Genomic DNA, 27,381 nt, shown 5'->3' with positions numbered 1-27,381 from the left:
CCAAGCCACTATTTGAAGAGCAGGGGAGTTCTTGCCAGTGTGACAATTATGGCTTCTTGGATGGCCAAGTTACCCTCACCAAGTTAATAATTCTTTAACTCAATGAGTAATGCTCAATAACTCAATATATAACTTATATATGACACTTCAGGAAGCAGGGTTTACAATGTATACTTGCAAAATTCCCATACAAAAATCAAAAATGCAGAGTTTGATTAAATTAAGCAAAATACGAAATTCGTAAGTCAAAATAACTGACTATAGGTAAGTGCTGTTGACAGGCCTGGTTTCACCAAAAAGCTTCCAGGGCGGCGAGTGGAGCAGTTCACAATTTTGTTTGAAATCAAATTGTTTCAAAAAAAATCTTGTGATGACATTTAAACAACAAATACACAATTTGAAACACTAAGACAATGAACCATGTATATTAATGAACTTATTATACTAACGGACTTATTATACTTAACGGACTTTTTATACTAATAAACTGCAGCTCCGTGGGAGAGACATAAATCGAAAGAATAGCCAGAAATATGTTTAACATTTCAGTTCTTGGAACAAGAGTGGGCTCCTACAGAGAGAAATGCAACACAATGCAGAGAGCGGCACTGTTATCTGGTCGATTTAAAGGCGTTTCCGATCATATGATGGTTACATAGAATCCCAACATGCACCAGGCTCTATTCGGCAACATGGCTCTCCTTAAAGGGCTGCTTCGCTGCTGTTTCTTGGTTTCTGGTGACTTTGCGGGAGTCAGCGTGTATGGAAAGGCATTTTGCAGTTCTACGATGAAGCGGACTGGAGACTGCTCCGATAAAGGTACGTCTCCGGCTGTGTGAACACCCACACAGAAACACCTTCGGGAGACTCGCAAACCAGGCCAGGAGGGAATCTGATCCGCTGTTTCCCCGGTTCCTATTTGTTTCCTTCCGGGGGCGGGATTGTAACGAAATGGTCAAGTAACGGGTAGCGAACGCCGCTGTTTCCCTTTTCTGCTGCTGCTTAAAGGCTCTGAACTTGTGGTAATGTGTATTCGCAAAGCTCCCAATTTGGACATTTATAGAATTGTAACAATGCTATAACTCTAATTATGGTATTTTTATAATCCTTATTTTCAATAATTTACCTATTACTAGGCTCTTGTGGATTATAACTTCCATTGTGATGTAGCAATATTGTGTTTTTTTTACAAACTACAAAATATCTACATTTCTTGAACTACGTACGGTGGCAGGTGTCTGTACTGAAAGACTATGACCCCTGTTGACAAGTAAATAGCTTGCATTTCCCAATTGACTCTAGTCCATTATTTTAAGGGTTGAGTCCATGGGTAACTCCTGTCCTCTAGTATACAGAAAACGCAGGGAATTGGGAGGTGTAATTGGAACACCAGTCACCCAGCAGTCTGCCTGGAAAGTGTAATTTGATCGAGTTAGTGGCAGGCAGTACAATTTTCAACCTCTGCTTGAACTATGCAGAGACACCAAAGTAAAGTGGCACTGCAGGCATTACCCCTCAGAGTTCAGAGCGCTAGCACTGCCCGCGGTTCAGACGATGCCCGGCGCCAGCACTGCCCGCGGTTCAGACGATGCCCGGCGCCAGCACTGCCCGCGGTTCAGACGATGCCCGGCGTTAGCACTGCCCGCGGTTCAGACGATGCCCGGCGCCAGCACTGCCCGCGGTTCAGACGATGCCCGGCGCCAGCACTGCCCGCGGTTCAGACGATGCCCGGCGCCAGCACTGCCCGCGGTTCAGACGATGCCCGGCGCCAGCACTGCCCGCGGTTCAGACGATGCCCGGCGCCAGCACTGCCCGCGGTTCAGACGATGCCCGGCGCCAGCACTGCCCGCGGTTCAGACGATGCCCGGCGCCAGCACTGCCCGCGGTTCAGACGATGCCCGGCGCCAGCACTGCCCGCGGTTCAGACGATGCCCGGCGCCAGCACTGCCCGCGGTTCAGACGATGCCCGGCGCCAGCACTGCCCGCGGTTCAGACGATGCCCGGCGCCAGCACTGCCCGCGGTTCAGACGATGCCCGGCGCCAGCACTGCCCGCGGTTCAGACGATGCCCGGCGCCAGCACTGCCCGCGGTTCAGACGATGCCCGGCGCCAGCACTGCCCGCGGTTCAGACGATGCCCGGCGCCAGCACTGCCCGCGGTTCAGACGATGCCCGGCGCCAGCACTGCCCGCGGTTCAGACGATGCCCGGCGCCAGCACTGCCCGCGGTTCAGACGATGCCCGGCGCCAGCACTGCCCGCGGTTCAGACGATGCCCGGCGCCAGCACTGCCCGCGGTTCAGACGATGCCCGGCGCCAGCACTGCCCGCGGTTCAGACGATGCCCGGCGCCAGCACTGCCCGCGGTTCAGACGATGCCCGGCGCCAGCACTGCCCGCGGTTCAGACGATGCCCGGCGCCAGCACTGCCCGCGGTTCAGACGATGCCCGGCGCCAGCACTGCCCGCGGTTCAGACGATGCCCGGCGCCAGCACTGCCCGCGGTTCAGACGATGCCCGGCGCCAGCACTGCCCGCGGTTCAGACGATGCCCGGCGCCAGCACTGCCCGCGGTTCAGACGATGCCCGGCGCCAGCACTGCCCGCGGTTCAGACGATGCCCGGCGCCAGCACTGCCCGCGGTTCAGACGATGCCCGGCGCCAGCACTGCCCGCGGTTCAGACGATGCCCGGCGCCAGCACTGCCCGCGGTTCAGACGATGCCCGGCGCCAGCACTGCCCGCGGTTCAGACGATGCCCGGCGCCAGCACTGCCCGCGGTTCAGACGATGCCCGGCGCCAGCACTGCCCGCGGTTCAGACGATGCCCGGCGCCAGCACTGCCCGCGGTTCAGACGATGCCCGGCGCCAGCACTGCCCGCGGTTCAGACGATGCCCGGCGCCAGCACTGCCCGCGGTTCAGACGATGCCCGGCGCCAGCACTGCCCGCGGTTCAGACGATGCCCGGCGCCAGCACTGCCCGCGGTTCAGACGATGCCCGGCGCCAGCACTGCCCGCGGTTCAGACGATGCCCGGCGCCAGCACTGCCCGCGGTTCAGACGATGCCCGGCGCCAGCACTGCCCGCGGTTCAGACGATGCCCGGCGCCAGCACTGCCCGCGGTTCAGACGATGCCCGGCGCCAGCACTGCCCGCGGTTCAGACGATGCCCGGCGCCAGCACTGCCCGCGGTTCAGACGATGCCCGGCGCCAGCACTGCCCGCGGTTCAGACGATGCCCGGCGCCAGCACTGCCCGCGGTTCAGACGATGCCCGGCGCCAGCACTGCCCGCGGTTCAGACGATGCCCGGCGCCAGCACTGCCCGCGGTTCAGACGATGCCCGGCGCCAGCACTGCCCGCGGTTCAGACGATGCCCGGCGCCAGCACTGCCCGCGGTTCAGACGATGCCCGGCGCCAGCACTGCCCGCGGTTCAGACGATGCCCGGCGCCAGCACTGCCCGCGGTTCAGACGATGCCCGGCGCCAGCACTGCCCGCGGTTCAGACGATGCCCGGCGCCAGCACTGCCCGCGGTTCAGACGATGCCCGGCGCCAGCACTGCCCGCGGTTCAGACGATGCCCGGCGCCAGCACTGCCCGCGGTTCAGACGATGCCCGGCGCCAGCACTGCCCGCGGTTCAGACGATGCCCGGCGCCAGCACTGCCCGCGGTTCAGACGATGCCCGGCGCCAGCACTGCCCGCGGTTCAGACGATGCCCGGCGCCAGCACTGCCCGCGGTTCAGACGATGCCCGGCGCCAGCACTGCCCGCGGTTCAGACGATGCCCGGCGCCAGCACTGCCCGCGGTTCAGACGATGCCCGGCGCCAGCACTGCCCGCGGTTCAGACGATGCCCGGCGCCAGCACTGCCCGCGGTTCAGACGATGCCCGGCGCCAGCACTGCCCGCGGTTCAGACGATGCCCGGCGCCAGCACTGCCCGCGGTTCAGACGATGCCCGGCGCCAGCACTGCCCGCGGTTCAGACGATGCCCGGCGCCAGCACTGCCCGCGGTTCAGACGATGCCCGGCGCCAGCACTGCCCGCGGTTCAGACGATGCCCGGCGCCAGCACTGCCCGCGGTTCAGACGATGCCCGGCGCCAGCACTGCCCGCGGTTCAGACGATGCCCGGCGCCAGCACTGCCCGCGGTTCAGACGATGCCCGGCGCCAGCACTGCCCGCGGTTCAGACGATGCCCGGCGCCAGCACTGCCCGCGGTTCAGACGATGCCCGGCGCCAGCACTGCCCGCGGTTCAGACGATGCCCGGCGCCAGCACTGCCCGCGGTTCAGACGATGCCCGGCGCCAGCACTGCCCGCGGTTCAGACGATGCCCGGCGCCAGCACTGCCCGCGGTTCAGACGATGCCCGGCGCCAGCACTGCCCGCGGTTCAGACGATGCCCGGCGCCAGCACTGCCCGCGGTTCAGACGATGCCCGGCGCCAGCACTGCCCGCGGTTCAGACGATGCCCGGCGCCAGCACTGCCCGCGGTTCAGACGATGCCCGGCGCCAGCACTGCCCGCGGTTCAGACGATGCCCGGCGCCAGCACTGCCCGCGGTTCAGACGATGCCCGGCGCCAGCACTGCCCGCGGTTCAGACGATGCCCGGCGCCAGCACTGCCCGCGGTTCAGACGATGCCCGGCGCCAGCACTGCCCGCGGTTCAGACGATGCCCGGCGCCAGCACTGCCCGCGGTTCAGACGATGCCCGGCGCCAGCACTGCCCGCGGTTCAGACGATGCCCGGCGCCAGCACTGCCCGCGGTTCAGACGATGCCCGGCGCCAGCACTGCCCGCGGTTCAGACGATGCCCGGCGCCAGCACTGCCCGCGGTTCAGACGATGCCCGGCGCCAGCACTGCCCGCGGTTCAGACGATGCCCGGCGCCAGCACTGCCCGCGGTTCAGACGATGCCCGGCGCCAGCACTGCCCGCGGTTCAGACGATGCCCGGCGCCAGCACTGCCCGCGGTTCAGACGATGCCCGGCGCCAGCACTATCCATAATTTTTAAAAGGATAGTAGATAAATGTTTGTAAAACAAAAATATAGGAATTATGGATTTCACGATGGTTAATTTCGTAAGGGTGACTGAGGACTTGAATCTGGTTGATTGGGCAGCCCTACTAAACGGGGATATTACCAACACCGAAGACAAATGGAATACCTTTTAAAAAGATCCTAATGCAAATAAGAGTCATTCATGCCCTTTGAGTCAAAAGATGGGCACATGGTAAAACAAAGCTGAAGTGTAAGGACAAATCAAACTTGAATAAAAATACTTTTACAGACTTAAGGAGAGTAACTCTCAGGAGATCGGGTATCGAGCTCAGCTGAAGGCAACAAAAGCTGCTATCAGAGCAGTCAAAAGGACACTGGACAAGGTGGCATTGGACAACTGCAACAGCAAAAGTAAAATCTCTTCAATCTAGGTTAGGGATCAGAGCCATTAATAACTGCATACGGCCATTAAAGAAGTACTCAGGGCAAATACAAGTGGACTCCCGGACACGGCAGAGGTTTTAAATGGCTACTTTGCATCAGTCTTCACTCCAGAAGATGATACTTGGTTAACAACAATGCTATGTACAATTAACTCTAAAGTGGATGCTGGTATAATGCTGGATAGAGTAAGGGGTCTCAAAACTGATTGGACTGCTGGTCCTGTTGTCATTCACCCCAGGATGCTGAAAGAAATGGGAGCTTTTGTACAAACATATGAATATTACATAGGAACTGAAGTATACCATTCAGCCCCTTGAGCCTGTCCCATCATTCAATTAGATCATGCGTGATCTGTATCTTAACTCCATTTACCTGCCTTGGTTCCATATCCCTTAGAACCCTTGCCTAACAAAAATCTGTCAATCTCAGTTTTGAAATTTTCAATTGATCCCCAGCCTCAACAGCTTTTTGGGGGTGAGAGTTGCAGATTTCCACTACCCTTTGTGTGAAGAAGTGCTTTCTGACGTTACCCTGTATGGCCCCGCTCTAATTTTAAGGTTATGCCCCCTTTTTCTGGACTTCCCCCACCAGAGGAAATAGATTCTCTCTATCTACCCTATCAAATCCTTTAATCATCTTAACATCTCAATTAGATCACCCCTTAATCTTCTATACTCAAGGAAATACAAGTCTAGTCCATGCAACCTGTTCTCATAATTTAATCCTTTCCGTCCTGATATCATTCTGATGAATCTATGCTGCACCCCTCCAAGACCAATACATCCTTCCTGAGGTGCAGTGCCCAAAACTGAACGCAGTACTACAGTTGCGGTAAGTTATATAAGCATTGAATTAGGTTAGATCTATGGAGGCGTTTTTTCTCAGTCATTGACCTTTGGAACAAGTTGCTGACTCCTGCAGTGCGTGTGTATTCACTGCAAGCATTTAAAAGGGAGCTGGACAAGTTTATAACTGTGGCTGACGTCACAGCATACAAAAGGTAGGAGGGGTATTGGGTGATGTCTCCTGGAACTTGTTTGATCGGCTTTGGGGGTTGGGGACTAATTCCCCACTATTTTGTTTCCCCCGAATTTGCCTCTCCCAGGAGATTATGGGGCTGCTGGTGAGTGAGGGGAGGACGATGGGAGGCACAGTGTTACATTGCACTATGACTGTATGGGACAGGCTTGATGGACCAGCTGTTTCTTTTTCCTTTGTCATTTTTGTATGTTCATATGAGAGGGCAGGGGAATGGGGCCAAGTGCATTGCTCTTTTACAAAACCAGCACAGGTACAATAGGCAGAATGGCCTCCTTCTACGCTGTAAAATTGTGTCCTGGGCATCTGAAAAGGCACTGCATAAATGCATGTTCTTTCTTAAATAAGCACTGTAGTTTTATAGTAAATGGTGAAAATGCAGAAGAGTTGATGCTGCTGGTGGTGATGGCAGCATTGCAAGGTACCCTGTTGTATCCAATGGTATAAAGAACCACTGCAAGAGGTGGCCTTTCCCTGCACTGCCAGAGGCAACTGAGCTGGAACAGAGATAAACAGTTGCTGGTTCCATAGTGGGTAACCACTGATCACTATATTCTCTGACGGTGGGTTTTCACATTGCTGGCATGTATGTGTAGACTTTCCCTCAATCATCAGGGAAGTCTGCCATTGGAAATTGAAAGCTGTGATCCAAGATTTTTTTTTAACAAACTGTTCACGCGTGTGTACTGTTTATCTGTGGCTAGTAGAACTGTGGAACCTGTTCTGCAATGTAAACAGGATGGATTCCAAACACTGGGAACCAACTGTTATTTCTATTTGAAACAGTTCTGTATTATATAAAGGCAATAGAAAATATGAACTAAAAGTTGTTCTTGTTTTCCTCTTGGGCAGAACATTTAATGAAGAGAAATACTGCTTCAAGTTTGTGCCGGCAGATAACACAAAATCACATTTATAAAATGAGATGTTTAAAATTTAAATAATAAAACTATAGTGTCTAGGCAGTTTTAAAGATGTGTGCCAACAACAACAACAACAACTTGCATTTATATAGCACCTTTAACGTAGTAAAACATCCCAAGGTGCTTCACAGGAACAATTATCAAACAAAACTATAGCCAAAGGTTTTGTGTAAAGATGGGCACTATAAATATAAAACATTGTTGCTGTGTTTCTCTAGATTTGTCTGTCAGTTCCACATTAAGCATATGTTTAAAAGGTAAACAGTTAAAGATTATTTCCACAGGTGTGGTGAGTAGTTAACAAGGAGCATAAATTGAGGATTAGTACAAGAAGCCTAAAAGAGAAGTCAGAAGGATTTTTTTTTAAACAATGGGATTTTAGAATATGCAGAGCTTCACGAGAAGTGGAGGGAAATAGCAAAGAAATGGGATTGGAGTAGACAGTTCCTGTGGGGGAGTCGGGGCTAGCAGTGAAATTAGCCTGAATGCTTCCTTCTGTACAGAAATTCTACAGTTCTATGCTTTTTGATCATCTGAGGCCAGCAGACTAGTCATGGAATCAACCAGTTCAGTGCAAGAACCATGACTGACAGTAAATTAATACTGTCTTCTATATTTCATTATTACTGAGCAGGATGCTTCTTCTAGGAGTTGAGTGGCTGGCCATTTATATAGAATTGTGTTCTGTATGTGATTTTACTTTTTAGAATTACTGTAAATAATGCCTATTAAAACTATTTGGAGCCTGGGCCTTCCTGTAGCATAAGTTGGTATTTCCATCAAGAAAATCGCTGATTTTTATTTGCTCCACCATTGGCAGCTGTGCCTTCAGCTGCCTAGGCCCTAAGCTCTGGCATTTCCTCCCTAAACATCTCTGCCTCTCTAACTCTTTCCTCCTTTTTAAGACCCTCCTTAAAACCTACTTTTTTACCGAGCTTTTGGTCACTGGTCCTAAAATCTCCTTACGTGGCTCAGTGTCAGAGTTTGCTCGATAACTTTTTTGATAACGCCCCTGTGAAGCGCCTTGGGAAGCTTTACTATGTTAAAGGCGCTATATAAATGCAAGTTATTGTTGTTCTGGAATAACTAGAAGCGAGAGTGCAAAGTGCACTGGCTGATGAGGATCGGTTTGAATCCAAAGCGCACAAGAGGATCCGGATTTTTTTTTTTTTATTATTCGTTCATGGGATGTGGGCGTTGCTGGCAAGGCCAGCATTTGTTGCCCATCCCTAATTGCCCGATCGTAGGGTGCCTGCTTAAGGGGGCACAGTGAGACCACTGAAAAGGAGAATGCGTCATTAAAGTAAACTGAATCTTTTAGTCAGAAGTAGTGGAGAGATTTAGGAAATCCCAGAGACTAGGGCCGAGGCAGTTGATTGCACTGTCGCTGACAGGAGGTGTAGTGGGAGGAGATTGCACAAGAGGCCAGAACTGAAGGGGAGTGAGCTGGGATGTAGGACTGCAGAAGGTTTCATTCATAGAGCAGAATGATGACGTAGAGGGATTTGAAAACAAGGACATTTTGAATTCATTCTATTGGGAGTTGGGCAGCCTGTGGAGGTTGATGAGGACAGGTGTGAGAAACAAATGTAAACAGTGGAATTTTCAAAGAGTTGGAGTTTGTGTCTGGTGAAACCTTAGCACCTCCAGACTCAACTATTCCAATGCTCTCCTGGCTGGCCTCCCATCCTCCACACTCCATAAACTACAGCTCATCCAAAGCTGCTTCCCACCTCCTGTTCTGTACCAAGCCCTAATCACCTAGCACCCCTGTCCTTGCTAACCTACATTGGCACCCAGTTCCCCCAACACCTCCAACTTAAGATTCTCATCCTTGTATTTAAATCCCTTCATGACCTCACCCCTCCCTAGGGAAGGAGTCTTGAATTAAAGAAAGCACGGAGAAAGATTTCAGAGGGGTTGAGGCAGCAGTCGTGGGAATGAGGTAGGGCTGAAGTGCAAAAATGGAAGTAATTAGTTTAAAGTACGTGGTATTAATTGAATTCCCAAAAGCACATATTTTATAAAGCCATTGTACATTTTGATTGCGATGTGCTTGCAGGAGGAGTAGTTTGAGACATCGGGTTTTTATCAACAATTTCATGAATTCTTGTGGCATCTGAGAGCCTTAGTTCTCTTGTGTGCTCAAGGTGCAGTCTGGAATATTCACACCCACAACAACAACTTGAATTTATATAACACGTTTAACATTGAAAAATTTCCTATGGTATGATCAGACAAAAATGGATGCTGAGCCAAAGAAACAGATATTAGGAGGGGAAAAAGGTGAGTTTTAAGCAGGATCTTAAAGGAGGAGTAAGAGTTGCAGAGGTTTAGGGAGGGAATGGTGGTGGACAATTAAACAGCTAACGGGAGGAGGAGGCTCGGTAAACATCCCCATCCTCCATGATGGCAGAGTTCAGTGTGAGTGCAAAAGACAAGGCCGAAGTGTTTGCAAACATCTTCAGCCAGAAGTGCCGAGTGGATGATCCATCTTTGCCTCCTCCTGATATCTCCACCATCACAGAAGCCAGTCTTCAGCCAATTGGATTCACTCCACGTGATATCAAGAAACGGCTGAGTGCACTGGATGCAACAAGGGCTGTGGGCCCCGACAACATCCCGCTGTAGTGTTGAAGACTTGTGCTCCAGAACTAGCCGCACCTCTAACCAGTCTGTTTGAGCACAGCTACAACACTGGCATCTACCCGACAATGTGGAAAATTGCCCAGGTATGTCCTGTCCACAAAAAGGACAAATCCAATCTGGCCAATTACCGCCCCATCAGTCTACTCCTAATTATCAGCAAAGTGATGGAAGGTGTCATCAACAGTGCTATCAAGCGGCCCTTACTCACCAATAACCTGCTCACTGATGCTCAGTTTGGGTTCTGCCAGGACCACTTGGCTCCAGACCTTGGTCCAAACATGGACAAAAGAGCGGAACTCCAGAGGTGAGATGAGCGTGACTGCCCTGGATATCAAGACAGCATTTGACCGAGTGTGGCACCAAGGAGCCCTAGTAAAATTGAATTCAGTGGGAATCAGAGGGAAAACTCTCCAGTGGCTGGAGTCATACCTAGCACAAAGGAAGATGGTAGTGCTTGTTGGAGGCCAATCATCTCACCCTCAGGACATTGCCGCAGGAGTTCCTCAGGGCAGAGTCCTAGGCCCAGCCATCTTCAGCTGCTTCATCAATGACCTTCCCTCCATCGTAAGGTCAAAAATGGGGATGTTCGCTGATGATTGCAGTGTTCAGTTCCATTCACAACCCCACAGATAATGAAGCAGTCCGTGCCCGCATGCAGCAAGACCTCGACAACATCCAGGCTTGGGCTGATAAGTGGCAAGTAACATTCGCCCCAGACAAGTGCCAGGCAATGACCATCTCCAACAAGTGAGAGTCTAACCACCTCCCCTTGACATTCAACGGCATTACCATCGCTGAATTCCCCACCATCAACATCCTGGGGTCACTATTGACCAAAAACTTAACTGAACCAGCCACATAAATACTGTGACTACAAGAGCGGTCAGAGGCTGGGTATTCTGCAGCGAGTGACTCACCTCCTGACTCCCCAAAGCCCATCCTCCTTCCCAGTGGCTGGGGAGGAGGATGGAATTGGTGGCAAGGGTTCAGAGTTTGTCGTGGAGCCGAGGGTGATGGCTTTGGTCTTCCCAGTGTTTAACTGGAGTAAATTGCAGCACGTGCAAAACTGAATATCAGACAAGCAGTCTGACAACACAGAGGCAGTGGACATATCAAGACAAATGGTGGAAAGGTAGAGCTGGCTAAAGTCATTGTACATATGGAAGCTGACTCCATGGCCCTGACACTCTGAGCCGGGAAGAGAGCAGGAGTGCAGGGGGGGATTTTTAGATGGGAAACCCAGAAGTCATGTCTATTTTGATGTCATATTTTTATATTTTTTAAAACAGGTTTTGCGCCTGTCTGCCAGCTAGCTTATCGAATGGGAAAGCAGCTGGGGAGAGATTGGGTACTTTTTGCGGGGGGGGAGGGAAAGAGTCAGGCATTGGGGAGGGGGTGGGGGCAGTTGGAGATTGGGTGGGGGAATTTGAGATCGCTGGAGGGGGGGGGGGGGAAAAGAGTTGGAGATCATCGGAAGGTGAGGGCAGTCGGAGATTGTAAGGTGTGTAGAGGTTAGCTTGGTGGTGCCCGGGGAAGCACTCCTGCTCCTCCTGGCTCATAAGCAGTGATGTAAATGCACTTACCTCATGGATCTGTCCTCCTTGCCTCCTTTTACCTGCTGGGATTCCTGCGGCTCAGGAAACCCGGCCTCCATGGGTTAAAAATAAAATATTTAGGTAAAATGGAGGCATGCAGCCTCCACATAAGATTTTACTGACCCATCCGCCTCCTGAGAGTGGGTTGGTCGCTCGCCCCTCCGACCCACCTCCATTAAACCTGGAAATTTAAGGAGACGGTTGATAGTGGGGTAAAGAAACTGGATGGGCAGATCCATGAGGTAAGTGCATTTACATCACTGCTTATGAGCCAGGAGGAGCAGGAGTGCTTCCCCGGGCACCACCAAGCTAACCTCTTTACACACCTTACGAAGTGGGTGGTTTTGACAGCGAGTGAGGCCTGACGTTACTTCATATGGTCCAGCCAGATGTGCTGAAGGACTTGCGAGAGCAAAGATGGTGGCTATACAAGGGGGAGCAACCGGGATGGGAGAGAGTAAAGGTTTTTTTTTAGGACAAGGGCATCAAAGGTGGAGAGGGAGTGATTGAGCAGGTCCACAGGTGCAGAAATATCATTGTGAGGAGAGGACCAAATTTTGGACTGTTGGGAGTTTGAAAGTGCATTTGCAAGTTACTTGGGGAAAAAGTTTATTCCAGGGGCGGCAGCAAAAGGAAGTGTGGTTGAAAGGGCAAAGAGAGATCTGGGTGGTGATGGATACAAGGAAATGGTGAGAGGTAGCCAGGTCTGAGATTGAGTTGATGGGAGTAGAGCGACCATGTGAGGTGGCAAGGAAGGGTGTGTGGTGGCCGTGAATGTGGGTAGGAGAGCTTAAATGGAGGGAGCAGTTAAGGGAGGCTCCACGACAAACTCTGAACCCTTGCCACCGATTCCAACCTCCTCCCCAGCCACTGGCTCAGGCTGAACCAGATTGTTTGCAACCATGAAGTCCTATTTGACTCCAAATTGAGCTTACGACCCCATGCATTCTCCATTTACAAAGACCAACTACTTCCACCTATGTAACACTGTGAAATCAGAGGGGAGTTGAGATTAAGATTGAAATGACCTGAGGATTACATAAAATTACATAGAATGTGCAGTACAGAATCAGGCCATTCGGCCCAACTGGTCTGTACCAGTGGTTATGCTCCACACCATCCTCCACCCACCCCTCTTCATCGCACCCTATCAGCATAACCTTCTATTCCATTCTCCCTCGTATTGATCCAGCTTCCCGTTTCCACTGGCAGGTGGGTCGGTAACCAAAGGATACAGATTTAAGATAATTGGCAAAATAATTAGGGGGGAGGGGAGATGATGAGGAGAATTTTGTTTTTTTTATATATATGCAGAGGGTTGTTACGATCTGGAATGCATTTACCTGAAAGAGTGGAGGAAGTAGATTTAATAACTTCCGAAAGGGGATTTGGATATTGAAAAAGGAAATATTTGCTGGATGAGGAATAGTACAGAGATGGAGGGAGGGTATCTTGATGTGAAACTGGAGCTGGACCTACCTCGGAGCACTCGATAATTGATCCGGTGTAAAATCATCAATAAAATGATGAAGATCGATGGGATTGGAGGGTTTGCAGAGCGCCCGCCTGCTCGCGCCGCCTCCTGATCCGATTGGTTGTTTTTGGCGGTTGGCTGTTTTTGGCGGTTGGTTGGTTGGTTTTTTTTTTGGGCGGGTTGTTTGAAGTTGGCGGGCTGTCCGCTTGCAGACTGACTGAGTAATTGGATGTGTTGTCTCCTCTCTCCCGGTACCATGCCTTGCACTGAAGTCATCGCTGCCGCTCCTTCCCCGGTGAAGCGCGCCCGGGAGGAGAAGGCTGTCCTGAAGTTCGCCAAACTGAGTGAGAACGCGCAGCCGCCGACCCGAGGCTCAGAGCGGGCGGCCGGTTACGACCTGTACAGGTGAGGCGGTGGACCCCGGACCCCGGCGCCAACTCTCGGGTCGGGGAAATGCCGCCGGTTTTAACGCGGTTTATTTTAATCAAGTGTTACGGCGGTGCGTAAAGTTCCCCCTTTTAACTACAAGAGAATCATTAATTGTTTTAACCTAGTTTTCCCCTCTCTTTTTCTACCTCACTATACTTTTTCCTCTTTTCCCTCACTTATTTTTCCTCTTTTTTTCCACCTCACGATATATTTTTCCTCACTTATTTTTACCTCAATTTTTTTTCCTTACTATTGTTTCCACCTCTTTTTCTTCACTATTATCCAACTCTTTATTTTTTTACCTCACCGTTTTTATCCTTTTGATTTACTTGCCTGGGTTGTGGGGGTGAGGAGCGCCCGACAGTGCTTTGCCCGAGTGGTCATTATGTGTGAGGCGCTGCAGTGAGTGTCGTGGGCTGTTCAACCGCAGGGATCGTTGTAACTCTCCCTTTCCTCGCTCGATGTCCGTGAGGGTGACTGGCAGCGAAGGAACCGTTCAGTAAACAGCTGTAGAAGGGGGATTTTAACCACAAGCGGGAATGGGGTGGACACGCAGCTAAAGTAGCTGCAAAGATTTACTGCCCCCTTTCCGCTTCACTGCCATCTTAACTTTGCCTCTTTTTTTAAAATGGCAAGACGCCTGCCTGACTGACAGGAGCCTCATTATTAGATGTTACTCAAGGTCTTATGGCGGCTACAGGACTCATGTCATTTTAACCGTCCAGTGAGTGGGGCTCAGTAGAACCTGGTGGGGAAGAAAACTTGGCCCTCTTAAGGCAAGTCAAAAGCTTTCCTTCGGTCGGGCGAGGTTTCCCGGGCGGGAAGGCCACCAGGTTTTAACTCCTGCCCCGGGTGTTAAAAGTCCACTCCGATTTACTTTTCCTTCTGCTGCCATTTCTAATTTGTCCACTAAAAACAGGGGGAATGCAGCTTGGTGCTTTTAGTTTAAATAGAGATCTGATGGGCACTCGCAAGACCCACCAAGACGTGGGTCTCAGATGCCATTCAGCCCTTTATATTATGGAGTGCTGTTGCCTGAAGTAATACTGCGTGCTTGCAAGCCCTCAGTGTAAAACTGCTTTAAGTTGGTATGGACTGGGAACCACACCACGTGGAACTGTTACTCGCTGAGGCATTGGATGAGGAATAATCGTTTATAGAAAAATAGGTGTGCAAATCTGATAGTTTTAAGTTAAAGAAATCCACGAATTGGCGTGTGTCTATGTGGACAAATAGTTTATAATAATTCATGTATTCTATAAGTGCAGGAAATTGGGACTAGCTTAGTGGTATAAACTGGGCGACATGGACATGTTGGGCCGAAGGGCCTGTTTCCATGTTGTAACTTCTATGTATAATGTTCTATGCCTTCCATGTGTATGGATCAGTGTTTTCCCCTTCCTTGTGATGGGAGGAGGGGACCTAGACGATACATACCCTGCTGTCCTGCTCAGCTCTCTCTGGTTGTTTGCAGTGCCTATGATTATGTGATCCTTACTCAAGATAAAGTTGTTGTGAAGACTGATATTCAGATTGCAGTTCCTTCTGGATTCTATGGCAGAGTGGGTAAGTGTGCTTGAGCTGATATAATCATTTGCCTTTTTTTGTGCTTTGTTCATTTGTTTCTGAATTTAACACACAATTCCACAATTTCAGGTTTATTTACTGATGTAAGTCTCTAGCATCTGAAGTGGGGGCATAATGGGGTGAAATATTTTTGGGCGGTAGCGCAAAATTGGTGATGGCGAATCAGCAGCCCATTTTACATCCCGCCCGATTTTTGTTTTTCTCTTTAAAATTGGGTGCGGTGTAACGCAGGCGCCCAATTTGCTATCGTCCGTTTTGCGCTACAGTCAAACCAGTTTCACTCCCAGTGCAAATGATTCCACAGATTGTCATTGTTACTAATCTGTATAATATTTTTGGTCCTGTCTGTCTGAAGTTTCATGTAGCAGCTTTCTGATTAATTCAGTAAAGGCTTATATTTCTTTTGGCTTGGTTGACTCTTAAACCAGTCACATTCTAGAAAAAAAAACAACCAACCAAAAATTCCACCCAAAAAAATTGAGATACAGCCACTGTCACAGGTCCTCCTCTGCACACTATATCCCCATAAAGTAAAATTTGTCACTTAAATCGTTTTTCAAAAGAAATCTGAAACTTGCCCATCCCAAAGTTGCTTCTTTCAGCCCAACCAGGCAGGGCCTGATGCATTCTATTGATCTTCAGTATCCATGATCTCGGATGCACCGTACCCAGCTTCTAACCCGCCCCACCTCTACTCCACTGCCTGACCCATACGTGCTGAGGCTGTATGTTCGAACATGCCAATGTGTTAGTTTTAATGAGCACCTTTTGGTTCCTTGTCTCTGCTGAGATTCAAGAGTTGTAACATTTATTACCTTCTCATTCACAAACTTGCCCTGTTTTATGCTGGGGAGGGGTATCACAGACCAGGAGGGGATAAAAGTACACATTAGTCTTTACTCTGGATGTGGGGGAAATTGTCTTGTCTTCCCCCAACCTTGTTGCTTAAACTTTTGTGATCCCTGTGGAAAAATTTATTTCAGTTTAAACTAAGAAAAATGAAGAGTTAATAAATGCCTGAACATGTGCTTACAGATGCAGACTGAGTAAAAGTTCTTTGTCTTTCCTCCCACACTTAATATTCCTTCTTAACATTAGCCAGCAGCTGAAATTGTGTTGGTACAGTTTATGAATATGTAGAAATAGTGAAATGATTACTACAAAAAGACATTTTGTCAAATTTTGGGTAGGCTGTGCAGAATTTCAATGTGGTAGTGGGTTGTTCATCACTGGTATTGCAGAAAATATTAATTTTTTTTCTTTTTTAATCCTTTCCAAGCTCCAAGGTCTGGATTGGCAGCAAAACACTTCATTGATGTTGGAGGTAACTTGCACTAAAGTATTGAAACAGAAATTGTGCACTGTGGCATTTTCAGCTTATTTTGAAATTATTTGGAAGCAGATACAAACATAAATCAAAAGCAAAATACGGCGGATGCTGGAAATCTGCAATAAAAACGGAAAATGCTGGAGAAGCTCAGCAAGTCAGGTAGCATCTGTGGAGAAAGAAACAGAGTTAACGTTTCAGGTCGATGGCCTCTCATCAGAACTGGAAGATGTTAAAATTTTTAAGCAAGTACAGAGCCAGGGAAAGGGAGGGGAGGAAAGAACAAAAGGGAAAGTGTGTAATAGGGTAGAGGGCACCAGTGATTAAATGTCAAAAGGGATGATGGTGCAAGGCAAGGAAGGTGGTAATGGGACAGGTTAAGAAACAAAAGATCGATCAGGAGTAGCTGTAAATGGCAGCAGCAGAACCATTACCAGCACCAGCTGACCAAAAAAATGGGTGCAGTGGTTATGATCTGAAGTTATTGAAATCAGTGTTGAGTCCGGAAGGTTATAAAATGCCTAAACGATTGATGAGGTGCTGTTCCTCGCTTACGTTGAGCTTCGTTGAAATAGTGTAAGGCAGAGGACAGAGTAGGAGTGGGGAGGGGAATTAAAATGGCAAGCGACTGACAGGTCAGGGTCACGCTTGCGGTCAGAGCGGAGGTGTTCAGCAAAGCATTCACCCAGCCTGCGTTTGGTCTCCCCATTGTAGAAGAGACCGCATTGTGTACAGCGGATACAGTATACTAAATTGAAAGCAGTACAATTAAACCGCTGTTTCATTGGCCGTCTCAATTTCTCTACTCCCCTCACTCACTAACCTACCTACCTCCCTCTGAACTCACAGCACTCCGTTCTCAGGTCCAACCCTGGCATTGTCATTAAACCTGCTGACAAGGGCGATGCTGTGGTTTGGCGAACAGACCTCTACCTTGCGGAGGCTGAACGCCAACTCTCCAACACCTCCCTCCTACCTCCCCCGGACCATGATCCCACTGCTGAACATCAAGCCATAGTTTCCCAGACCATCACTGACATCATCTCCTCTGGAGATCTTCCCTCCATGGTCTCCAACCTCATGGTCCCCTAACCCTGTACAGCCCACTTCTACCTCCTTCCCAGGATCCACAAACATGACTGCCCTGGGAGACCCATCATTCCAGCCTGTTCTTGCCCCACAGAACTTATTTCCTCCTATCTTTGGTATCTCCCTTGTTCAGTCTCTTGCAACCTTCTGATGCCCTCCGCTACTTTAACAGTTTCCAGTTCCCCAGCCCTATCTCTTTCCTTTTCGCCATGGACGTCCAGTCCCTCAACACCTTTGTTCACCACCAGGAGGGCCTGAGGGCCCTCCGCTTCTTCCTTGAACTGAGGTCTAAGCAGTTCCCATCCACCATCACCACCCTCCTCCGCCTGGCTGAACTTGTTTTTACGTTGAACAATTTCTCCTTTTGACGCCACTCACTTCCTCCAAATAAAAGGTGTCGCTATGGGAACCTATGCCTGCCTTTTTGTGGGATATGTGGAACATTCCTTGTTCCATTCCCCTCCCTTACCTCTTTTTCCACTGTATCGGTGCCATTTCCTGCTCTTGCCCCGAACTGGAAAATTTCAACAACTTTGCTTCCAATTTCTACCCTTCCCTCGCCTTCTCGTGGTCCATCTCCGACTCTTCCTTTCCGTTCCTTGACTTCTCTATCTTCATTTCTAGGGATAGGCTGTCAACCAATATCTATTATAAGCCTACAGACTCCCACAGCTACCTTGATTACACTTCCTCCCACCCCGCTTTCTGTAAGGACTATTCCCTTCTTCCAGTTTCTCTGTCTCCGACTCATCTGTTCTGACGATAACCACCTTCTGCACCAGTGCTTCTGATATGCCGTCCTTTCTCCTCAACCGAGGATTCCCCTCCACTGTAGTTGACAGGGCCCTCGACTGTGTCTGTCCTATTTCCCGCACTTCTGCCCTCACCCCTTCCCTTCCCTTCCAGTTCCATGACAGGGTCTCCCTTGTCCTCACCTTCCACCCCACCAGCCTCCATGCTCAATGTACCATCCTCCACCATTTCCGCCACCACAGTGCAATCCCACCACCAAACACATCATCTCCTCCCCCTCCCCTTTCAGCATTCTGAAGACACCGCTCCCTCTGCGGCACCCTAGGCCACTCTTGCATCACCCCAACACCCACTCTCCTCCCCATGGCACCTTTCCATGCGAGCGCAGGCGATGCACCCCCTGCCCCTTCCCACCGTCCAGGGCCCCAAACACTCCTTCCAGGTGAAACAGCGGTTTACTTGTACTTCTTTCAATTTAGTATACTGTATCCGCTGCACACAATGCGATCTCCTCTACGTTGGGGAGACCAAACACAGATTGGGTGATTGCAAGCATGACCCTGACCTGCTGGTCGCTTGCCATATTAATTCCCCTTCCCACTCTTACTCCTGACCTCCCTGTCCTCTGCCTCTTGCACTGTTCCAATGAAGCTCAACGTAAGCTCGAGGAACAGCAGCTCATCTTTCGTTTAGGCACTTTACAACCTTCCGGACTCAACACTGATTTGAATAACTTCAGGTCATAACCACTGCTCCCATTTTTTTCAGTCAGCTGGTAATGGTTTTGCTGCTGCCATTTACAGCTACTCCTGATCAATCTTTTGTTTCTTAACCTGTCCCGTTACCACTTTCCTTACCTTGCACCATCATCCCTTTTGTCATTTAATCACTCGTGCCCTCTATCCTATCACAGACCTTCCCTTTTGTTCTTTCCACCCCTTCCCTGGCTCTGTACTTGCTCAAAAACTTTAACTCTTAACATCTTCCAGTTCTGACGAGAGGTCATCGACCTGAAACATTAACTCTGTTTCTTTCTCCACAGATGCTGCCTGACTTGCTGAGCTGCTTCAGCATTTTCTGTTTTTATGACACAAACATAAATGCTGTCGTAGCCTGAGGAATGAATGAGGTATTGGAGAGACGCATCATCAGGCTTGTAACTTGACTTTGACACTCCAAAGTGTGTGACATTGGAGTACAGTGCCACCTATTTTGGAAACACAGATGGTAGGTCTCAGTTAAGTAAGCAACATCTCCACTTAGCTTTCAGGGCATCTTTTTGGAGGGCTGAATCACATGGAGATAAATTTAAAAAAAAAAAAATTCGTTCATGGGATGTGGGTGTCGCTGGTGAGGCTGGCATTTATTGCCCATCCCTAATTGCCCTTGAGAAGGTGGTGGTGAGCCGTCTCTTGAACCGCTGCAGTCCGTGTGGTGAAGGTTCTCCCACAGTGCTGTTAGGAAGGGAGTTCCAGGATTTTGACCCAGCGATGATGAAGGAATGGCGATATATTTCCAAGTCTGGATGGTGTATGACTTGGAGGGAAACGTGCAGGTGGTGTTGTTTCCATGTACCTGCTGCTCTTGCCCTTCTAGGTGGTAGAGGTCACGGGTTTGGGAGGTGCTGTCGAAGAAGCCTTGGCGAGTTGCTGCAGTGCATCCTGTGGATGGTACACGCTGCAGCCACCGTGCGCCGGTGGTGAAGGGAGTGAATGTTCAGGGTGGTGGATGGGGTGCCAATCAAGCGGGCCGCTTTGTCCTGGATGGTGTCGAGCTTCTTGAGTGTTGTTGGAGCTGCACTCATCCAGGCAAGTGGAGAGTATTCCATTACATTCCTGACTTGTGCCTTGTAAATGGTGGAAAGGCTTTGAGGAAGACAGGAGGTGATTCACTCGTTGCAGAATACCCAGCCTCTGACCTGCTCTTGTAGCCACAGTATTTATATGGCTGGTCCAGTTAAGTTTCTGGTCAACAGTGACCCCCAGGATGTTGATGGTGTGGAATTCGGCGATGGTAATGCCGTTGAATGTCAAGGGGAGGTGGTTAGACTCTCTCTTGTTGGAGATGGGTCATTGCATGGCACTTGTCTGGGGCAAATGTTGCTTGCCACTTATGAGCCCAAGCCTGGATGTTGTCCAGGTCTTGCTGCATGTGGGCTCAGATTGCTTCATTATTTGAGGGGTTGCAAATACAACTGAACACTGCAATCATCAGCAAACATCCCCATTTCTGACCTTATGATTGAGGGAAGGTCATTTGATGAAGCAGCTGAAGATGGTTTGGCCTAGGACACTGCCCTGAGGAACTCTTGCAGCAATGCCCTGGGGCTGAGATGATTGGCCTCCAACAACCACTCCTTTGTGCTAGGTATGAATCTGGCCACTGGAGAGTTTTGCCCCTGATTCCCATTGACTTCAATTTTACTAGGGCTCCTTGGTGTCACGCTCTGTCAAATGCTGCCTTGATGTCAAGGACAGTCACTCTCACCTCACATCTGGAATTCAGCTCTTTCGTCCATGTTTGGACCATGGATGTAATGAGGTCAGGGGCCGAGTGGTCCTGGTGGAACTCAAACTGAGTATCAGTGAGCAGGTTATTGGTGAGTAAGTGCCGCTTAATAGCACTGTCGACGACACCTTCCATCACTTTGCTGATGATTGAGAGTAAACTGATGGGACGGTAATTGGCTGGATTGGATTTGTCCTGGTTTTTGTGGACAACATACCTGGGCAATTTTCTACATTGTCGGGTAGATGCCAGTGTTGTGGCTGCACTGGAACAGCTTGGCTAGAGGCGCGGCTAGTTCTGGAGCACAAGTCTTCAGCATTACAGCCGGGATGTTGTTGGGGCCCATAGCTTTTGTTGTATCTAGTGCACTCAGCCGTTTCTTGATATCACTTGGAGTGAATCGAATTGGCTGAAGACTGGCTTCTGTGATGGTGGGGATATCGGGAGGAGGCCGGGATGGATCATCCGCTTGGCACTTCTGGCTGAAGATGATTGCAAATGCTTCAGCCTTGTTTTTTGCACTCACGTGCTGGACTCTGCCATCATTGAGGATGGGGATGTTCATGGAGCCTTCTCCTCCCGTTAGTTGTGTAATTGTCCAAAACCATTCACGACTGGATGTGGCAGGACTGCAGAGCTTTGATCTGATCCGTTGGTTGTGGAATCGCATAGTTCTGTCTATAGCGTGTTGCTTCCACTGTTTAGCCAGCATGTAGTCCTATGTTGTAACTTCACCAGGTGGCACCTCATTTTTAGATATGCCTGGTGCTGCTCCTGGCATGCTCTTCTACACTCCTCATTGAACCAGGGTTGATCCCCTGTCTTGTTGGTAATGGTAGAGTGAGGAATATGCTGGGCCATGAGGTTACAGATTGTGCTGGAATACAATTCTACTGCCCACAGGCCTATCAGGGGTGCACAAGATAAATCCACAGGTAACAACAGTAAAATGGCAGAAATGTTTAATAGTTACTTTGCCTCAGTATTTACCAGGGAGACTAACAAGGTGGGCAGGACATTAGAAGAAGAGATCAAAAAAGATATTAAAACATTTAAGATAGAAAGGGGGGAGATAATCTAATCAAACCTAGAGAGGATAAGGCCCCCTCTTTCCCCCCCCCCCCCAATCTGGATGGATTGCATCCGCAAATATTAAAAGAAGTTAGGGAGGAGATAGCCGAGGCTCTATTACAAAATATATAAAAATTCTCTAGAAAAGGGAATGGTGCCAGACGACTGATGGACAGCTCATGTTGTTCCTATATTTAAAAAGGGAGATACGAACAAATCCAGGGAACTATAGATCAGTTGGCTTCACGTCTGTGGTAGGAAAGATAATGAAATCTTTGAGTAAAGATGTAATAGAAAGACATCTAGAGAATGAAAATATAATAAAGAATAGTCAGCACAGATTTCAGATGGGAAAGCCATGCTTGCCCAACCTTATTGAATTCTTTGAAGAAGTAACAGAGTAGACAAGGGTAATGCAGTAGATCTAATATATTTGGATTTTCAAACGGTCTTCAGTAAGGTACCACATTGTGGACTCATGGCTAAGGTCAGAGCATGTGGAGTCGGGACAAGTAGCAGAATGGATAGCAAGCTGGCGACAAAACAGAGTAGGAGTTAAGGGTAGCTACTCAGACTGGCGAAAGGTGAGAAGTGGTGTTCCACTGGGATCGTGCTGGGACCACTGTTCACAATTTACAGTAACTATTTGGAACCTGAAGTCCCATTTCAAAATTTGCAGGCGACACCAAATTGGAGGCTGTAGTTAATACAATGGAAGAATGCGTCAAAATGCAAGAGGAAATTGATAAACTGTCAGAATGGGAGTGTAATTGGCAAATGAATTTCATTATAGTTAAGTGTGATGTGCATTTTGGTAGGAAGAATACTGCTTGGATAATAGTCTAAATGGGATAGGGTACAGATACACAAATCACTAAAAGTAGCGATGCAGGTTAATAAGGCCATTAAAAGGCAAATCAAGCACTAAATCATCATTTTCCAGAGGGATAGAATTGAAAAGCAGAGAAGTTATGTTAAACTTGTATAGAACTTTGGTTAGACCACACTTGGAGTATTGTGCATAGTTCTGGTCTCCATATTATAGAAAGGATATGGGGCATTGGAGAGGGTGCAAAAAAGATTCACTAGAATGATACAGAACTGAGAGGATATCCTTATCAGGAAAGACTAAACAGGCTGGAGCTCTTTTCTCTAGAAAAGAGGGGTGACCTGATAGAAGTCTTTAAGATAATGAAAGGGTTTGATAAGGTGGACGGAGAGAAAATGTTTCCATTTATGGGGGAGTCCAAAACTGGAGGTCATAAATATAAAATAGTCGCTAATAAATTCATAGGGAATTCAGGAGAAGCTTTTTTTACCCAAAGAATGTGTAACGTGTTACCACAAGGAGTAGTTGAGGCAAATAGCATAGATGCCTTTTTAAGGGGAAGCTAGATAAGCACATGAGGGAGAAAGGAATAGATGCTTATCCTGATAGGGTTAGATGAAGTATGGAGGGAGGAGGCTTGTGTGGAACATAGACCAGTTGGAACGAATGGCCTGTTTCTGTGCTATGGTTTCGATATAACTTTCATGTCTTTCCACCATGCTTATGGCAAAGTTATGGCAGCCCAGGGGGAGCAGGTCCAAAGTATTTCTGGGCAAACTCTCTAGCAGTACAAAGTACCGGACCTATAGAGAAACATCCCATGGCACTTCACAGTCTCTTTTTACTTGGAGACCTTTTGGCCCTAAACACCTTGTAACTTCAAAGGGACCTGTACCAACATTTGGCAGCAGAATAACATTGTATGGCGTAATGCTCCCGTACTTATAAAACAGCGCATCCTTTGATTTGCCATGAGCAGCACCACAACAGATCTGCTTCTTTCCCTTCTTCCTCATCTCTCTCCCTCTCAACCTTTCCTTTTCCTCTTCTCCCTATCTCTTCTGTCTCTTTCCTCCCCCTAATTGTTTCACTGTCCTCCTACCTTCCCAACTTTTCCATCCTCTCCTGAATCTTTCACCTGCCGCTCACCCCAATCCATCGCTGCCAGTTGCCATGCTGAATTCAGCCGATGCCAACTTCACAAATGGGCGCTCTGGACTCTGCCCCTCTTTTCCTTCCTGTTGCCCTTTGTGCTCAACACTGACTATATTGTTCATGTCACGTTCCCTGTGTCACATGGCATAAATTTGTTAGATTCCACAGCAACCATTTTCCCGATTGATGATATTCTGCTTCCAACCAGATGGTGGAGCTACAGTGCTTTAGAATTACATTTTCTCCTTCAAATTAAAATGTTTTTTAGAAATTGCCAACTTCATGTCAAACAGTTGGACTTGGACGTATATCATGGTCGCTGGGTCAAAATCCTGGAACTCCCTATCGAACAGCATTGTGGGAGCACCTTCACCACACAGACTGCAGCGTCAAGAAGGCGGCTCACCACCTCCTTCTCAAGGGCAACTAGGGATGGGCAATAAATGCTGGCCTTGCCTGCGATGTCCACATCCCAAGAATGAATTTTTAAAAAAAACTTGAGAGGTATATGCCAGTTGCCTGACAAGGGTGACTATTTTGTTTTTGGGGTGAGGGAGCAGTTCAATAAAGTGGTCCCACTTTGTTCTCCCGATTAGCAGAACAGAATTGAAGTTAAAGCTGCCCCTTTCCAAAAGGAAGGCTACAAAGATTTTTTAAATTTAATTGTCTGCTATGTATGTGCATGTCTTCCATCTTTGGTGCTGTCCATTGTGCCTGTTGCATTTTGTATGGATATAGATCATTAATGTTATATTTAGCCTTTGTATTAAAAACCTGTAAAATCAATTGTCCCCTTTCTCTTTCTCAGCTGGTGTTATTGATGAGGACTACAGAGGAAATGTTGGTGTGGTTCTGTTCAACTTTGGCAAGGAAAATTTTAAAGGTAAGGGGCAGATAAGCACTGAATGTACCTTCGCCTCACTTCTGTTGCCATATAACGAACAGCGCATTCCACAAAGTGTTTCACTCTAGGATTCTTCTCTATCTGTGGTTCCATTGCAACTGATATGACCATACAAACATGATTAAAGTACAAATTGGAGAATGAGAGGGAAAAGCACTTTCTCTGGCCACCAAAGTGGGGAGTTCCATTCAGACAGGTTTATAATAATTGCATGAAGTGATCTACCAAATTATTTGGTACATTCTATATGGAAAATATTTAATATTTGTAGTACAGAATGTATGAGATTCTAAAAATATTACTGGAAGTTTATTCCCCTACATGTTGTATTTTGTCTTATCACATCAAAGTGTCTGTATTTCACAATTAATTTTGAAGTGCAGTGAAATTGCTGTTTTTTTTTAGCCCCACCAAAATATATATAACCCATTTAATATAATTAATCAACTTTTATCATGACTCTTCCAAATTCAATGACCGTGTTCAATTGTCTGTAGTTATGTTAACATATCTTGCCTTATGGGACAAAATTCCAGTTGTCAAGATCCACACAATGTTATCAGGCAAGTAGTAGATTAGCTTCTAGTATTTATTTTGATAGCCTTAGGTTTCTGTAGTTTTTGTTGTATTAATAAAACATTGTCTGGTGACGGTCTCCACCTGTTTTTTAAATGATTTGTTGTAGGAGCCCAGTTGAACTAAGCTTATTCGGCATTGTCTGGGATTAAATCGGGGAGCTTTTCATCAATTGGCCACCAAACCCTTAAGTTGTGGGGAGGGGGAATCGCTCCCTGAAATCTCTTGTGACAGTTGCTAGATGTGTGTTTAAGCATTGGGTAAGAGAATTGGATTCGGCTCCATAGTGGAGTTGCTTGCCAAATTTGAATGTCTAGGCTGACACATGACGAATGGCCACTTGGTACCAGAGAACTGCTGGCATCTGAAACAGATCGCAGTATGAGTCACCCACTGCCTTTTAACAGAAGAGGGGATTTATGTTGAGTGTCTTACCAAGTGATGGCTGGAGCAGATTTATCCAATTGCATTGATGATTCCCAGAAACTAGTCACATCAGGCTCCATTATTTATTTGGTGGCCTGGCTACCACACTTAAGATATCAATACCTCCCTTTTTTGTTATTATGAAATAATAACGCATTAGACTTGGAATTCTTTTTCATGTGTGTGCCAGTATGAGTACCCCACCATCAAGCTCTGGTGTTAAGTAGTAAGTTTTAGCCCAAAGGAAAATATGCAGTAAATATTTTTGTAGGTGGAAATCATTTTCTAACAGTGACCTGCTGCTCATTTTATTGAGTGTAAAATAACTTTTTAGGAAGTGGGACCCTTTTGCACTTCTTTGTGAAAAACTTCCAGGTTTCAAAGCATAAAGAATGTTAATGATGGTGGTTCAGTTTTCTAATAATCTTGAATAGCTTTGAAGTTTGTTTGCACACTGTGTATGGTATCTGTTCACTTTTAATCAACAGATGGAAACGTTACAAGACATCGTAAAATGTTCAGTTAGACTTGAACCAATTAAAGTATATAAGTGGAAGGGCAAACAGGAGAGCTAAATGGTCAGGACTATTTGTATTAAATGATTTTGAAAAGACACTAAATAAAACATTGAATTTCTTTTTCCTTGCTTTCAAATTTCTATTTTGGTAGTTAAAAAGGGTGATCGAATAGCTCAACTGATCTGTGAACGCATCTGCTACCCAGAACTTGAGGAGTTAAAGGTGACTAATGTATTATTAAGTAAACCTTTCCTATTGCGGTTTTATTTTAATTTCTGCTTAGGATGTAACCTTTTCCTTTTTTTAAAAAAAAAAATTGCCCTCTTGTCTTTTTGCAGACCCTGGATGAGACTGAACGCGGTGCAGGTGGCTTTGGTTCCACTGGTACGAACTGAACATGATGTCCTGCCAAACCAAGTCGGCCACTGCCTAATTCTGTACTGAGATGTTACAAGTTGTGTATTCTTCATGAGACAGCAACTTATGTGATCTATGGTGTGTTTGTTTAACACTTTGTGGGGAAATTTCTAAAACAAAGTGATGGTCCATCCTAACATGAAGCTGCTCCCTTTAGGGTTTGTATGAGATGGTCTTGATAGTGACTGTAAGACTTTGTTACTCCAGTTATGTATTCTAGCAGTAAGCTGCTGCTAGAATAATCGGGTATATTTCATGACTTTTTTGGTCATAAAAATAAACATTTAGATTTTGTTACAAACGGTGCCTTTATGGATGCACACTATATATAAGGACATATTTTCATCTGTACACTAATGTTAGTGGGGGGGGGGAAATCAGTGTGACTATAAAGCAGGGAACCCCACTTTATACACATTTTCCCACTAATAGCAAATGGAGCGAAACATACACCATACTTTCTGGATTTGATATCGGAGACTAGAAATTTTACAGTAAAGTAATTGTCAAGTCCATTTGAGAAAAAGCCACCGCATGTATGCACATTGTCAAAGTTCACAAAAATCAAACTACTGACCATTGCATGATTACGTTAAAGGTCAATGTCAAGGAGCTAAACCAAATATTATTCTGGAAACAACAAGTTGTTTCACAATGCTCTGCTTGCTGGTGGCAAGGACTGATCAGAGGAGGGG

At 47.8% G+C, this 27,381-nt stretch overlaps 1 protein-coding gene across 1 annotated transcript; it reads left to right on the top strand.

The window, feature by feature from the left end:
* Positions 1-675: 675 nt before the first annotated feature.
* LOC137304687 (deoxyuridine 5'-triphosphate nucleotidohydrolase-like) lies at positions 676-26,987 on the top strand. The gene is made up of 7 exons (XM_067973346.1): positions 676-819; positions 13,370-13,502; positions 15,001-15,092; positions 16,393-16,437; positions 24,654-24,728; positions 26,421-26,491; positions 26,608-26,987. Exons 1-7 carry the CDS (start codon positions 693-695, stop codon positions 26,662-26,664), a joined length of 600 nt encoding a protein of 199 aa, XP_067829447.1. The 5' UTR covers positions 676-692; the 3' UTR covers positions 26,665-26,987.
* The last annotated feature ends 394 nt before the right edge of the window (positions 26,988-27,381 follow it).

Source organism: Heptranchias perlo, chromosome 38 (genome assembly GCF_035084215.1).
Source record: "Heptranchias perlo isolate sHepPer1 chromosome 38, sHepPer1.hap1, whole genome shotgun sequence".
Taxonomy (NCBI): domain Eukaryota; kingdom Metazoa; phylum Chordata; class Chondrichthyes; order Hexanchiformes; family Hexanchidae; genus Heptranchias; species Heptranchias perlo.
This window is presented reverse-complemented; position numbering and strand designations above follow the sequence as displayed.